At 65.0% G+C, this 14,918-nt stretch overlaps 2 protein-coding genes across 2 annotated transcripts; both read left to right on the top strand.

Annotated features, from left to right (window-relative positions):
- Window positions 1-1,260: 1,260 nt before the first annotated feature.
- On the top strand, window positions 1,261-4,355 carry DNAJB1 (DnaJ heat shock protein family (Hsp40) member B1; the record flags this gene model as incomplete). The annotated part of the gene is made up of 3 exons (XM_083881830.1): window positions 1,261-1,471; window positions 2,329-2,888; window positions 4,108-4,355. The coding sequence occupies 3 exons, from the start codon at window positions 1,261-1,263 to the stop codon at window positions 4,336-4,338; spliced, it is 1,002 nt and encodes a 333-aa protein (XP_083737956.1). The 3' UTR covers window positions 4,339-4,355.
- A 2,700-nt stretch (window positions 4,356-7,055) lies between these two features.
- On the top strand, window positions 7,056-13,243 carry GIPC1 (GIPC PDZ domain containing family member 1; the record flags this gene model as incomplete). The annotated part of the gene is made up of 6 exons (XM_083882012.1): window positions 7,056-7,325; window positions 8,082-8,267; window positions 9,763-9,943; window positions 10,723-10,829; window positions 11,179-11,260; window positions 11,962-13,243. The coding sequence occupies 6 exons, from the start codon at window positions 7,056-7,058 to the stop codon at window positions 12,111-12,113; spliced, it is 978 nt and encodes a 325-aa protein (XP_083738138.1). The 3' UTR covers window positions 12,114-13,243.
- Window positions 13,244-14,918: the final 1,675 nt, after the last annotated feature.

The following is a 14,918-nucleotide window of genomic DNA, read 5'->3' as shown; positions in this document are numbered from 1 at the left end:
GGGGGGGCGGTCATAGCGAACTGGGGCTCCTGGGGACACGTAGGGACACAGACCGGGGTGGAGCAGGTTGAACACCTCTGGACCCAGGGGGATGTGGTATGGCCTGGGGACACTTTGGGACTCAGGGGACATTTGGACACAGTGACACGTGGAGCTGTGGAGACTCGTGGTCATGGGGATAATGGGGTGGAGGGGCCTGTCCCTCCCTGTGTCCCCATGTCCCCTTGGCCACCTGCCCCCAGGTCTCCGATACCCGTGTCCCCATGTCCTCCCTGTCCCCATGTCCTGTGTCCCCTGTCCTTATGTCCCCCGGGGTCCCCCAAGCTCCCCAGGTGTACTGTCACCCTGTGGGTCCTGCCCCAGGTGTCACCCGAACCGAGGACCCCCACAGGGACATTGCGGGGGGTGGGCAGAGGCTCCAGACGGTGTCACGGTGGTGACAGCCGGCAGTGACGGGGTCAAGCTGTCACTGGGGGTGACAGGGACAGCTCCCGGCAAGCCTCGGGCGCCTCCTTCCCCCCCACCTCGTTCCCACCCCCGTTCCCATCTCCGCTCCATCCCCGTCCCGTCCCCGGTCCCGATCCCGTTCCCTTCCCCGTCCCTTCTCCCTGCCTCCTTTCCGATCCTTCTCCTGGGATCTCCCCCGGTCTCTCCTTGGCGCCTTCCTCGATCCCTCTCCCGGTTCCTGCGCTGATCTATCCCCGGGCTCTCTCCCGGCCCTTTCCCGATCCGTCCTGGTCCCCTGGGCTCCTTCCCCGGTCCCTCCTCTGCTTCACCCCTTTCTCGACCCATCCCTCGGTCCCTCCCGGCTCCATCCCCGGTCCCTCCCCGCTCCATCCCCGCTTCCTCCCCGTTCTATCCTTGCTCCAACTCCGGTCTCCCTCCGCTCCCTCCCCGCTCCCTCTCCGCTCCATCCCTGCCCCATCCTCGCTCCCTCCCCGTTCTATCCCTGCTCCAACTCCGGTCCCTCCCCGCTCCCTCCCCGCTCCATCCCCCGGTCCCTCCCCGCTCCATCCCTGCCCCATCCTTCTGTCCCTCCCCGCTCCATCCCTGCCCCATCCTTCTGTCCCTCCCCGCTCCCTCCCCGTTCTCTCCCCGGTCCCTCCCCGCTCCATCCCTGCCCCATCCCCGTTCCCATCCTTGCTCCATCTCCCGGTCCCTCCCCGGTCCCTCCCCGTCCCCCCCGCCCCTCCCGGCTCCCTCCCCGTGCCCGTCCCGCGGAGCTTCGCCGTGCCCGGTGCCAGAGCAGTCGGCGCGGCCATGGGGAAGGACTATTACCGCACGCTGGGGCTGTCCCGGGGGGCCTCCCCCGCCGACATCCGCCGCGCGTACCGGCGGCAGGCGCTGCGCTGCCACCCCGACAAGGACCGCTCCCCGGGCGCCGAGCAGCGCTTCAAGGAGGTGGCCGAGGCCTATGACGTGCTCAGCGACCCCAAAAAACGGGAGATCTTCGACAAGTACGGGGAGGAGGGTGAGCGGCGGCACCGGGGGGCCGGGGGGCGGCGGGGCCGGGGGCTGGGGTGCAGAGGGGGGGGACAGGAGGGGACACAGAGGGTTGGGGGGCTGGAGGCGTGGGGGTCGCAGGGAGCACGTGGAGGGCAGGGGAGAGGTGGGATGGGGTAAAGAGGGTCTGGGGGCGCCAATGGGGGGGGTCAGGGTGGGGGTCGGTAAGGGAAATTGGGGGGTAAAGAGGAGGGAGTGTTGGGGGACGCAGGCGGGGGGAAGGGAGGTGATGGGGGCGGGGGGTGGGAACAGGGTGTGAGGACAGGTGACAGGGGCCGGGGGTGAGGACAGGCGACAGGGACAGGTGACAGGGGCCGGGGGTGAGGACAGGCGACAGGGACAGGTGACAGGGGCCGGGGGTGAGGACAGGTGACAGGGGCAGGTGACAGGGGCAGGGGGTGAGGACAGGTGACAAGGGCCAAGGGTGAGGACAGATGACAGGGCAGGTGATGGGGGCACCGGGCCAGGATGGGGGGTTGGGGGGCGTGGGCGGGAGGTGGGGACAGCTGTGACACAGAGACGGGCTGGGGACAGGGGGACTCCAGGGTGGGTGACCCGTGGTGCCGGGGCTGGGGACGGCCGGCGCCAGTCCGGGAGCCCGGGGGGGAACGGGGAGGGCGCCGGGGTGTGCCGGGGGGGGGCCGCTGGAGCCGGCTGGGCCTGTTGGGGCCCGTCCGGGGCCCGTCAGCGGCGTCGGCGCCACGGGCAGAACCGGTTCCCCACGCCCTGACCTGCCCCACGCCCTGCCCGCGGCTCAGCCCGCGCCCTGCGGCGGCCGGGGGGGCTGATGGGCGCCTTCCCCCCACTCCCCACCCCAACACCCAGGGCTGAAAGGGGGAGCCCCGACCCCCGGCCCGGGGGGCTCCAACGGCCCCACCTTCACCTACACGTTCCGCGGCGACCCGCACGCCATGTTCGCCGAGTTCTTCGACGGCCGCAACCCCTTCGACACCTTCTTCGTGCAGCGCAACGGCGACGACGAGGACGGTGACGAGGCCTTCAGCACCTTCCACGTCGGGGGCTTCGGCAGCGTCAGCTTCCCGCGGGGCCGCGGGCCCGAGGGCCGCAAGCAGGACCCGCCGGTGCTGTACGACCTGCGCGTGTCGCTGGAGGAGATCTACAGCGGCTGCACCAAGAAGATGAAGATCTCGCACAAGCGCCTGGCGCCCGACGGGAAGACGGTGAGGAAGGAGGACAAGATCCTGACCATCGAGGTGAAGCGTGGCTGGAAGGAGGGCACCAAGATCACCTTCCCCAAGGAGGGCGACCAGACACCCAACAACATCCCGGCCGACGTGGTGTTCGTGCTCAAGGACAAGCCGCACGAGGTGTTCCGCCGCGACGGCTCCGACATCGTCTACCCGGCCAAGATCAGCCTGCGCGAGGTGGGGCAGCACGGGGACACGGGGGGACGGGGGGGACAGGGGGGACGGGGGGGACGGGGGGGACATGGGGGGGACATGAGGGGACTTGGGGGTGGTGGTGGCCTTGGAGGGAACATCAGGGTGGGTGGTGGTGGGGACATTGGAGGTGGGGAGGTCTCGGTGGGACATCAGGTGGGGACATTGAGCTGGATTGGCCTTGGTGGGGACATCGGGGTGGGTAGGTGGTCATGGGGACATTGGGGGTGGGATGGTCTCAGGGGGACGCTGGGTGGGGACATTGGATGGGGACATTGAGCTGGGTTGGTCTTGCTGGGGACATCATAGGTGGTGGGTGGGGTCATTGGGGGTCTTGGTGGAGACACCAGGGGTGGTGGGTGGTGGGGGGGATGTCAGGGGTGGGTGGCAGTGAGGACATTGGGGGTGGGTGGGTGGGTGGCAGTGGGCATGTCAGGTGGGGACATGGGGGCTGGGTTGGTCTCGGAGGGACGCTGGGGTTGGGCTGGCAGTGGTGGGGTCACTGGAGGTTGGTTGGTCTTGGTGGTGGTGGGGACATTGGGCTTGGGTTGGTGGCACTGAGGACATTGTGGGTGTTGTTTTTGGTGTGATGTCAGGGCTGGCATGGTCCTGGTGGGGACACTGCGGGGTTGGCTTTGGTGGTGGTGGGGACATCAGGGCCGGGCTGGTCTAGCAGGGACAGTGGGGCTGGACAACTGTCTCTGGTGGGGGAGGGGGTCAGCCTTGGTGGGGACATCAGGGCCATTGGTCTGGCTGGGGGACACCAGGTGGGGACATCACAGCTGGGTCAGTCTGGGTGGTGGGAGGACACGAGGGGTGGTCAGTGGGGTCACTCTGGGGTCGCTCTGGGGATCACTCAGGGGGTGGCAGGACACTGTAGGTGATTGGGGGGGGTCACTCTGGGGTCACTCAGGACGGTGGGGCCATGCTGGGGTGCTCCCTCAGTGCAGCAGTGATGTGTCCCTCCATGTCCCTCCGTGCCCTCTATGTCCCCTGTGTCCCCTCATATCCCCCCATGTCCCTCCGTGTCCCCCATATCCCCTGTGTCCCTCCTTGTTCCCCATTTCCCCTGTTTCCCCCCATGTGCCCCATTTCCCTCCATATCCCAAATGCCCCCAGTGTTCCCCAATGTCCCCTGCAGTCCCTGTGCGGCTGTACGGTGACAGTCCCCAATGTCCCCAATGTCCCCCCGGTGTCCCCGCAGGCGCTGTGCGGCTGCACGGTGACAGTCCCCACGCTGGACGGCCGCTCCATGCCCATGGTGTTCCAGGACGTGCTGAAGCCGGGCGTGCGGCGGCGCGTGCCGGGGGAGGGGCTGCCCCTGCCCCGCTGCCCCGAGCAGCGCGGGGACCTCGTCATCGAGTTCGAGATCAAGTTCCCGGACAGGATCCCCCCGGCCTCCAAAACCCTCCTGGAGCAGATCCTGCCCCTCTAGGGCCGCCCCCCAAAAACCCCGCCCGGAGGGCCTGGGGGGGCTGGACTCGGGGGTGCTCAGGGAACACTCGGGGATCGCTCTGGGGGTCACTCTGGAGTTACTCTGGGGTCACTCAGGGAGGTCACTCTGGGGTCACTCTCGAGGGTCACTCTGGGTTCGCTCTGGGGTCACTCTGGGGGGTGGCACGACACCATGGATGGCCGGGGGTCACTCTGTGGGTCACTCAGGGGTCACTCAGGTCACTCTGGGGGCACTCTGAGATCACTCTGGGGTCACTGAGAAGTCACTCTGGGAGTCCCTCCGGGAGGTCGCTCGGGGGTCACCCTGGTGGTCACTCTGGGGGTCACTCTGGAGGTCATTCTGGGGTCACTCTGGGGTCATTCTGGGGTTACTCTGGGGTCACTCTGGGGTCACCCTGGTGGTCACTGGGGGTCAGGAGACTCGCTGTCCTCACCCCCCACCTCCACCTCTGGGGGGTTTTGGGGTGTCCTTGTCCCTAGTCCCAGAGCTCGGAGGGGTCATGGGTTCACCCCCCTCACACGGTGTGTCCTGGAGTGGCTTTGTCCCCACTGTCCCGCCCTGCAGTGTGGAGGTCCAGGTGACCTTTGTGCTGTGGCCTGGGGGAATCCCGAGGTGTTTTTGGGGGTCTGGGGGTGTCGCTGTCACCCCATTTCTGTGCTTTGGGTGCTCTCGGGGTGCCTTTGTTGCCCTGACCCCACATTGGTGGTCAGGGGCTTGGGGGGGTGGTCCTTGTCCCCCCGCCTCTGGTGGCTTTGAGGGTCTTGGGGGGGTCCCCATGTCCCTCCTTTTGGTGGCTTTGAGGGTCTTCGGGGGTCCTTGTCCCTCTCTTTGGTGGCTTTGAGGGTCTTGGGGTGTCTTTGTCCCCCCACTTTGGGTGTCCCCAGGTGTCCTTGTCCCCCCATTTTGGGGGTCTCCAGGTGTCCTTGTCCCCCCCTCTCTGCTCTGGGGGTCTCCAGGTGTCCTTGCCTCTCCCCCCCTCTCAGGGCTGTGTTTGTGGGGGGGGGTCCCCATGTCCCCTCCCCCCCCACTCTGGGGGTCTCCCTGCCCCCTCTTTTGGGGTCCCTCTCAGGGTTGGGGGGGTCCATGTGGTATGGGGGGGTCGTGTCCCTACCCAGCCCCCATCTCGGGGGACACACCCCTGGGGGGGTGTGGGGGGGCCGCGGGCGGCTCGGGGGGGGGAGGGGGCGGGGCCCTCGCGGTTTTGGGGTGGAACCGCCTGGAAAAGGGTCCGAGATAAAAGAAAGCGCTGAAACCTGGCCCGGTCCGTCTGTCCGGGGAGGGGGGATTGGGGGGCACCGGGGGGACTAGGGGGGCCCAGGGATAGGGGGAGCACTTCCGTCCCCTCAAATCCCCCACAGTCTGCGGACCCCCAGACAGGCTCTGTTCACCCTCCCTAAAGTGGAGGCCTGCCGCCCCCTTCCCAAATGGGGTCTGTGTCCCCAGATCGGGTTTGGGACGCCTCGCCAATAACCTCCCCAGGCTCTGTTGCTGCCCCGTCCCTAAAAGGGCCTGGGACTTGTTTCCCCTCCCAGGGGTCCCTCTGGACCCCTTCCCAATGAACCCCCCCTTTGGGATCCGTTCTCGCCCCCTCCCCAAATGGGGTTTGGAGGCTGTTTCCCCCAATGGGGTCTGGGAGTTGTTGCCCTTCCCCAATGGGGTTCCTCTGGACCCCTCCCCAATGTCCCCCACATTGGGCTCCGGCCCCGCCCCTCTGCCCGCCTGGCCCCGCCCCCCGGCCGCTCCCCTATTGGCCCCGCCCCTTTTCCCCGCCCCCGGCACGCTCCGTACCGGCTCCTGATTGGCTGCGCGGGGGCGCGAGGCTGGGCGCGCCCATTGCCCGCGGCGTGGTGGGGGGGAGGGAAGAGCGGCCGAGCCCTTTCCTGCCCCCCCCTCACCTCCCATTGGCCGGGGGGGCGGGGCCGTGGCGCTGATTGGTCAGGAGGGGGAGGGGCGGTGCCTCTGATTGGTCCGGGCGGGGTTCGGTCACGCCCTCCCGGAAGTGCCGCTCCGGCAGCAGCGCCCGGCCGGTGAGGGGGGACCGGGACCGGGACTGGGGCCGAAACCGGGATCAGAACCGGGACCGAAACCGGGACCGGGACCGAGCTCTGGGGGGCTGGGACTGCGTGGGGACCGGGGAGGGGTTGCGGTGCGCCTGGAGGTCGGTCGGGACTGGCACGCGAGGGGGGCTGGGAGTACCACGGGTCTGGGGAGGAACCGGGCCGGGGGTGCGGGAGGTTCAGGGCGGGTCCCGGGAGTGCTCCAAGGATCTCGGGAACCACCCCCAGCACCGTGCCTTAGTTTCCTCTCTCTCCTCCCAGCCCCCACCGAAGCAGCGCAGGATCCCCCCCAATATCGGGGTGGGGGCAGCGAACCCCAAACCCACCGGAACTGCCTGCGAGCCCCCCGGACACACCGAGACCCCCTCGGACACACCGAGACCCCCCGGGAACACCCCCGGGCACACCAAGACTCCCTCAGAAACCCCCAAACCAACCTAAATACCCCCCCCCAGCCCCCCCTAGAGCTCCCCAAAACCCTCTCAGGCTCCCCCCAGCCCACCCCAGACCCACCTAAACGCCCTCAAAGCCCCTCCCGGAACCCCCCGGAACCCTCCCAGACACCCCACCCCAACCCCCTCATACCCCCCCTCCCCCAGACCCCATTCCAGACCCCCCCAAGCCCCCCCAGTCCCCCCCATGCCGCTGGGCCTGGGCCGCCGCAAGAAGCCGCCGCCGCTGGTGGAGAACGAGGAAGGCTCCGGCGGTCGCGGGGGGGCCCCTGGGGAGCCCGGCGGGGGCCCGGGAGGGGCCGGGGGTGTCGCGGCGCCCCCTCCAGCGCTGCGGCCGCGGCTGGTGTTCCACACGCAGCTGGCTCACGGCTCCCCCACGGGCCGCGTGGAGGGATTCGGGAACGTGCGGGAGCTGTACGGGAAAATCGGGGAGGCCTTCGGCATCCCCCCGGGAGAGGTGGGTGCGGGCCGGGGCCACTGGGGGGACTGGGAGGGACTGGGGGAGGGACTGGGCAACGGGAGGGCGCTGGGAGAGACTGGGAGGGCGCTGGGAGGGACTGGGAGCACAGTGGTGGAGATTGCAATGGCACTGGGAGGGACTGGGAGGAACTGGGACAGACTGGGATGGCACTGGAGGGACTGGGATGGCACTAGGAAGGCACTGGGAGTATCTGGGATGGCACTGGGAGAGGCTGGGACGGCACTAGGAAGGCACTGGGAGGGACAGTCCCCAGTGTCTGAGTGTGCCCTGTCCCCTCTTTGCTCCGGGACCCCCAGGTGTCCCCAGATGTCCGAGTGTCCCTGTCCTCAGGTGCTGTTCTGCACACTGAACACACCCATGTCCCCAAGTCCCCAGGTGCTGTCCCTGTGTCCCTGCTGTCCCGCACTGTCCCCAGGTGCTGTTCTGCACACTGAACACATCCACATCCCCAGTGTCCCTATATCCCCAGGTGCTGTCCCCACATTCCCAGCTGTCCCCCGCTGTTCCTAGGTGCTGTCCCTGTCGCAGCTGATGTCCCCAGTGTCCCCATGTCCCCAGGTGCTGTCCCTGTCCCCAGCTGATGTCCCCATGTCCCCGCTGTCCCCAGGTGATGTTCCTGCTGTCCCCAGATGCTGTTCTGCACCCTGAACACACCAATATCCCCATGTCCCCCCTGTGCCCAGGTGCTGTCCCTGTCCCCAGCTGATGTCCCCATGTCCCCGCTGTCCCCAGGTGCTGTTCTGCACGCTGAACACGCCGCAGGTGGACATGGAGAAGCTGCTGGGCGGGCAGATCGGGCTGGAGGATTTCATCTTCGCCCACACGCGCGGCCGCACCAAACTTGTGCAGGTGCTCAAGTCTGAGGAGGCCCTGGGGCTGACCATCACTGACAACGGGGCTGGATACGCCTTCATCAAGGTGACACACCTGGGGACACCTGGGCACACACTTGGGAGTGATGGGAGAGCAGGGGCCAGGGCTGACCATCACCAACAACAGCACAGGATACGCCTTCATCAAGGTGACACACCTGGGGACACACCTGGGGACACCTGGGGACAGCTGGGACACAGCTGGGGGTGCAGAGAGTGATGTGAGAGCAGGGGCTGGGGCTGACCATCAGCGACAACAGCACAGGATATGCCTTCATCAAGGCGGGACACACCTGGGGACATGGGGACACACTTGGGGACACATGGGGACACACCTGGGAGTGATGGGAGAGCAGGGGCTGGGGCTGACCATCGCCGACAACAGCACAGGATACACCTTCATCAAGGTGACACACCTGGGGCACACCGGGGGACAGCTGGGGACACTGCTGGGGACACTTGAAGGTGCTGGAAGAGGGACAGGCAGTGCCTCAGGGTGGGGACATACACCTGGGGACACCTGAGGGGGCACCTGGGTGGATGGAGGTGGCCCCAGGTCCCCCAGATTACCCCAGGTGACCTCAGGTGGCTCCAACTCACCCCAAATGGTCCTAAGTGACCCTAGGTGACTGAGGTGACCCCAGGTGACCCCTGGTGCCCCCAGCCCTCCCAGATGACCCAAGATGACCCCAGCCCCCACCAGTGACCCCAGTGTCCCCAGCCCCCCCAGGTGCCCTGTCCCCCCCTGGTGTCCCCTGTGCACCTGTGGTGACCTGCTCTCCCCTGTGTGTCCCCCCGGTGACCCGCTGTCCCCTGTGTGTCCCCCAGTGACCCCGGTGTCCCCTGTGTGTCCCACCTGGTGACCCCAGTGTCCCCGGTGTGTGTCCCCCGCTGACCTGCTCTCCCCTGTGTGTCCCCTTGGTGACCCCAGTGTCCCCTGTGTGTCCCCCAGTGACTGCAGTGTCCCCTGTGTGTCCCCCCGGTGACCCGCTGTCCCCTGTGTGTCCCCCAGTGACCCCAGTGTCCCCGGTGTGTCCCCCCCGCTGACCTGCTGTCCCCTGTGTGTTCCCCCTGGTGCTGTTCTGCACGCTGAACACACCCGAGTGTCCCCACTATGCCCTGTGCCCCCCTGGTGACCCTGCTGTCCCCTGTGTGTCCCCTCGGTGACCCTGGTGCCTCCTGTGCCCCCCAGTGACCCGCTGTCCCCGGTGTGTCCCCCCCGTGACCCGCTGTCCCCGGTGTGTCCCCTTGGTGACCCGCTGTCCCCTGTGTGTTCCCCCTGGTGCTGTTCTGCACCCTGAACACACCCGAGTGTCCCCGCTGTCCCCGGTGTCCCCTCCCGTGACCCGCTGTCCCCGGTGTCCCCCCCGGTGACCCGCTGTCCCCGGTGTCCCCTCCCGTGACCCGCTGTCCCCGGTGTCCCCCCCGTGACCCGCTGTCCCCGGTGTCCCCTCCCGTGACCCGCTGTCCCCGGTGTCCCCCCCGGTGACCCGCTGTCCCCGGTGTCCCCTCCGGTGACCCGCTGTCCCCGGTGTCCCCAGCGGATCCGCGAGGGCTCGGTGATGGCGCGCACGCCGCAGGTCGGGGTCGGGGACGTGCTGGAGGCGCTGGACGGGCGCAGCCTGGTGGGGGCGCGGCACTTCGAGGTGGCCCGGCTGCTGCAGGAGCTGCCCCGCGGACAGCACTTCCAGCTGAGCCTCACCGAGCCCAGGAGGGCGTGGGGTGAGTACTGAGGGGACTGGGAGGGACTGGGATTGGACTGGGAGTGAGTTGGGATTAACTAGGAATGACTGGGATTGGACTGGGATTGAACTGGAGCTGCCCCACGGGCAGCATTTCCAGCTGAGCCTCACAGAGCACGGCGGATGTGGGGTGGGTACTGCGAAGACTGGGATTAACTGGGATTAGAGTGGGATTGAAATAGGATTGAACTGGGATTGAGCTGGGATTGAACTGGAATTCACTGAGATTAAACTGGGATTAACTGGGGTTGGACTGGAATTGAACTGGGATGGAACTGGCATGAACTGGGATTGGACTGAGATTGAATTTGGATTAACTGGGATTGAATTTGTCCCTGTCCTGTCCCTGTCGTTGTCCCCGTCCCCATCCCTGTCCTGTCCCCGTCCCCATCCCTGTCCTGTGCCCGTCCCCATCCCTGTCCCTGTCCCTGTCCCTGTCCCGTCCCCGTCTCTGTCCCCGTCTCTGTCCCTGTCTCTGTCCCCATCCCTGTCCCTCTGTCCCGTCCCCATCCCTGTCCTGTCCCTGTCCCTGTCCCCATCCCTGTCCCTGTCCCTGTCCCCGTCCCTGTCCCCATCCCTGTCCCTCTGTCCCGTCCCCATCCCTGTCCCCATCCCTGTCCCCGTCCCTGTCCCCGTCCCTGTCCCCGTCCCCGTCCCTGTCCCCGTCCCTGTCCCCGTCCCTGTCCCTGTCCCTGTCTCTGTCCCTGTCCCCATCCCTGTCCTGTCCCTGTCCCCATCCCTGTCCTGTCCCTGTCCCAGACGTTCTCCCCCCACGCTCGGGGGGCCGGGCTGGGCTCCCCTCGCTGGGCTCGGGCCGGGGGACACTGAGGCTGCGCTCAAGGGGCCCGGCCACGCTGCAGGAGCAGGTACTCCAAAAACGGGCTGGGGCATCCCAAAATATCCATGGGACACCCCAAAAACAGGCTGGGACACCCCATAAATGGTCTGGGGCACCCCAAAATATCCATGGGACACCTCAAAAAGGGGCTGGGACACCTTAAAGTACTCATGGGAACCCCAAAATATCCATGGGAAGCCCAAAATCCACCCAAGACCCCCAAAAACCCCCAGGGACACCCAGGATCCCCTGAGGACCCCCGAAATCCTATGGGGACACCCCAAAATCTCCCTGGGACCACCCAAACTCCCTTGAGGACCCCCAAACTCCCCTGGGATCCTTGGGGACTCCCCCAAAATCCCCCTGTGTCCCCCCAGCCGTCAGCCTTCGAGGAGCGCGCGGTGGCCAAGGTGGATGATCTGCTGGAGAGCTACATGGGCATCCGGGACAGCGAGCTGGGTGAGCCCCCCAAATCCTGGGGACCCTCCCGGGATCACCCCAGAGCCCCCCCAAACTGCCCCAATAGCCCCAAATGCCCCAGGCTCTGCTCAGGAGTTACATTGGGACAGCAAGGGGGGGAGACCCCTGGGACCCCCCTCAAAATCCCCTGGGACCCCCCCAGAACCCTCCCCAGGACATCCCCAAAGCTACTGGACCCCCCAAGCCCCCGGGGAGCCCCAAAACCCCCTGGGATCTTTCCCCACATCCCTGATGTCCCCATGTGCCCCATGTCCCCAGTCCGTGACATCACTGTCTCCATGTCCCCACAGCCACCACCATGGTGGAGCTGGGCTGTGATACGAGGAACCCAGACGTGCTGTCTCTGTCCCAAATGTCCCAATGTCCCTAATGTCCCATGTCCCTCATATCCCCATGTCCCTGAAGTTCCCAGCCCCTGACATCACTGTCCCTGTCCCCAAAGTCTCCAATGTCTCCATGTCCCTGACATCACTGTCCCTTTTCCCATATCCCTGATGTCCCCATGTCCCCCATGTCCCCAGTGTCCCAATGTTCCTCCTGTCCCCATGTCCCTGATGTCCCTGTGCCCCTGACATCACTGTCCCTTTCCCCATATCCTGATGTCCCCATGTCCCCGATGTCCCTGATGTCCCCGATGTCCCTGATGTCCTTGTGTCCCTGATGTCCCCGTGTCCCCACAGCGGCCACCATGGTGGAGCTGGGCCGTGACGCGCGGGACCCGGACGCGCTGGCCGAGGCTCTGGACTCGCAGCTCGGGGACTTCGCCTTCCCCGATGAGTTTGTCTTCGACGTCTGGGGCGCCATTGGGGACGCCAAGGCAGGGCGGGGATAGAGACCCCCCTGGGGACCCCTCCCTGGGGACACCCCCTTGGGGACCCACCCTGGGGAACCCCCCCCCGGGGACACCCCGTTGGAGATCCACCCTGGGGACACCCTGAGTAGGGTACCCCCCTTGAGGACCCCTCCCTTGGGGACCCCCCTGAGTGGGGAACCCCCTGTTTGGAGAACCCCACATTGGAGACCCCCCATCTGGGGACACCCCAGGATTGGGGACCCCTATTGGGGACACTGCCCCAATTGGCTACACCCCTGAGTGGGGGACACACCCCTGATTGGGGACACCCTCAGGGATTGGGGAACCCCCCAGAACTGGGCCCTCCCATGATTTGGGGAACCTCCCAGAACTGGGGACCCCCTGGCCCTGAGGGACCCCTTGCAATGATCACTCTGCCTGGGGACCCCTCATGTTTGGGGAATGCCCCCAAAAGCTGGACACTCCCCCAAAAAAGTTGCTGGACCCCCAAAGTGCCCTGGGGAACCTCCCTCATTGTTCCCCCTTGCCTCAGGACACCCCCAGGCCTGGGTGCCCCCCAACTCCAGACCCCCTGATCAGTTGTTCCCCTCCACCACCATGGGAGCCTCCCAAAGGTTTTGGGGACCCTCCCCAATTGTCCTGCCCCCCCCTGGGCTGGGTGCCCTCCCTCCTCATTTTTGGGACCACCCCCAAAAGGAGCCCCCCAAACCCTCCCAGCCCCTCCATGGGGACACCGATGTCCCCCCCAGGGACAGCACCAGGGTGTTCCCCCCCAAACATGGCACAGACCCCCCCCCATTGTGCCCCTGGTGCCAATCTGAGCCTGTCACACACTGTCACACATTGTCACCTCTGTCACCCCTGTCACTGTCATGTCCCCACTGCCACCCTCTGGCACACATTGTCACACACTGTCACATGCTGTCACACACTGTCACCCCATGTCCCCCCTGTCATGCCCTGTTACACATTGTCACACACAGTCACTCCTGTCACCCCTGTCACACACTGTCAGCCTGTGTCCCCCCTGCACTGACCCCCTGGGGGGGACCCTGTCCCTGTCCCCAGGGGGTCCTGGGGCTGCCCCTCCCCCCTGGGATATTTTTGTATTTTGGAAATGATTTGAGCATAAAATGGAGAAAAATTGAGCATCAACTCATTGAGAAATGGGAGTGGCTGCTGCTGGGGGGGTGGGGAGGCTTTACACACCCATTACATTTGTTACACATCTGTTGCACACTCCTTACGCATTTGATACGCATCTGTTGCACGCAGCCTTTACACATCTGTTACAGACCCCTTACACAATTGTTACACCTGTTACACACCCCTTACACAGCTCTCACACAGTGTCTTAGTTTGGAAAGACAGGTGTCTCCTACGGAAAGCTCGGGCCTCCCTTGGAATGGAGACTGCAAGCCCCCTCCCTCCAAATTATAATTCTGAAATTAAGGGGCTCTCACACAAAGATACGGGAATAGGAAGAACAGTTATTTACTAGGAAATTTAAAAATAAAAATGCAGTAGTAGATAAACACAGTGACAGAGTCAGAACACAACCTGACACCCTATTGGTCAGGGTGTTGGTAGCAGCCCATCTAAATCCCCCTGCAGTGACAGATGTGGTTCTGTTGAAGCAGTGGTCCTGTTCAAGGCTGTAATTTTCCTGTGAAGGTCCAGTGGTGGTGTAAATGGGTCCAGTCCTTCTCTGGCAATCCAGTGGAAGAAGGCTGCTGTGGTGTTCCAAATCTCAGATTTTATCCACATAGGAGTGCTTGGAAAAAGGCTGTCCTGGTGTTGCAAACATCAGATTTTATACAGGTAGGAGTGCTAGGCTCCTCCCCCTGGGCGGAGCATCTCCCCATGGGATGATGGAATTGTATCAGCCATGCAGTGAGCCTCGATGGCCCATGAACAGCAGAGATCCCTCGGAGGGAGGATGGGTCCTGGAAGGGATAACACTGCCCCAGCTGGTTTTAACAGATGGTGACAGAATAGGTACTGCTGGATACATCTTGCGTTGCAACCTGAGATGGGGGGGGAGAGGGGGGCACACAGACCAGGAGATGACGCTGAGCAGGGGGGACACCGGGACAGGGGGTGACACCAGGCTGAGGGGGACACTGACCCAGGGATGACAATGAGTAGGGGGGACACCAGGACAGAGGTGACCCTGGGACAGGGGGTGACACTGGGCTGAGGGGGACATGGACTCGGGCATGACATCAAGCAAGGGGGATACCAGACAAGGTGACACCGGCGGGTGTCCCCAAGGACCGAGTGGCTGCTCAGCCGCAGGCCTGGGTACGGCACAGGTGAGATGACCCCAGGCTCAGTACCAGAGGAAGAGGAGGAGGAGGAAGAAGAGGAGGAGCTGCAGCGCTGCCTCAAGTATTTCTTCATGAGCTCTTGTGACAAGTACCAGGCCCGTGGCGGGCGGCCCGTGAAGCTTGTATAGCAACTCACCAAGATTGTCCCTGTCACCTTGCAGTTGACACTGCTGGGGACAGCAGGCACTTTGGAAGTGCTGTGGAGCTGGGATACGGGATACCCCAAGTGGAGCACAGGCAAATCCTTCATGATTTGTGGGATTCTCTACGTCACCAATTCCCACCTGGCCGGCACCAAGATTTATTTCACCTATCACATGAACACTTCCAGCTATGTGTACACGGATATCCCATTATGTAATCAGTATTCCCACATTTCCATGCTGGACTACAACCCACAGGAGAGGGTGCTCTACACCTGGAGGATGTTCTACACCTGGCCACCAGATCATCCACAACATCACGCTCTTCCGTGTCATCAACACGGCCAAAG

This window comes from Zosterops lateralis, assembly GCF_965231275.1.
Source record: "Zosterops lateralis genome assembly, chromosome: 36".
NCBI lineage: Eukaryota > Metazoa > Chordata > Aves > Passeriformes > Zosteropidae > Zosterops > Zosterops lateralis.
The sequence above is the reverse complement of the archived record's forward strand: the minus strand, read 5'-3'. Positions and strand labels throughout refer to the sequence as shown.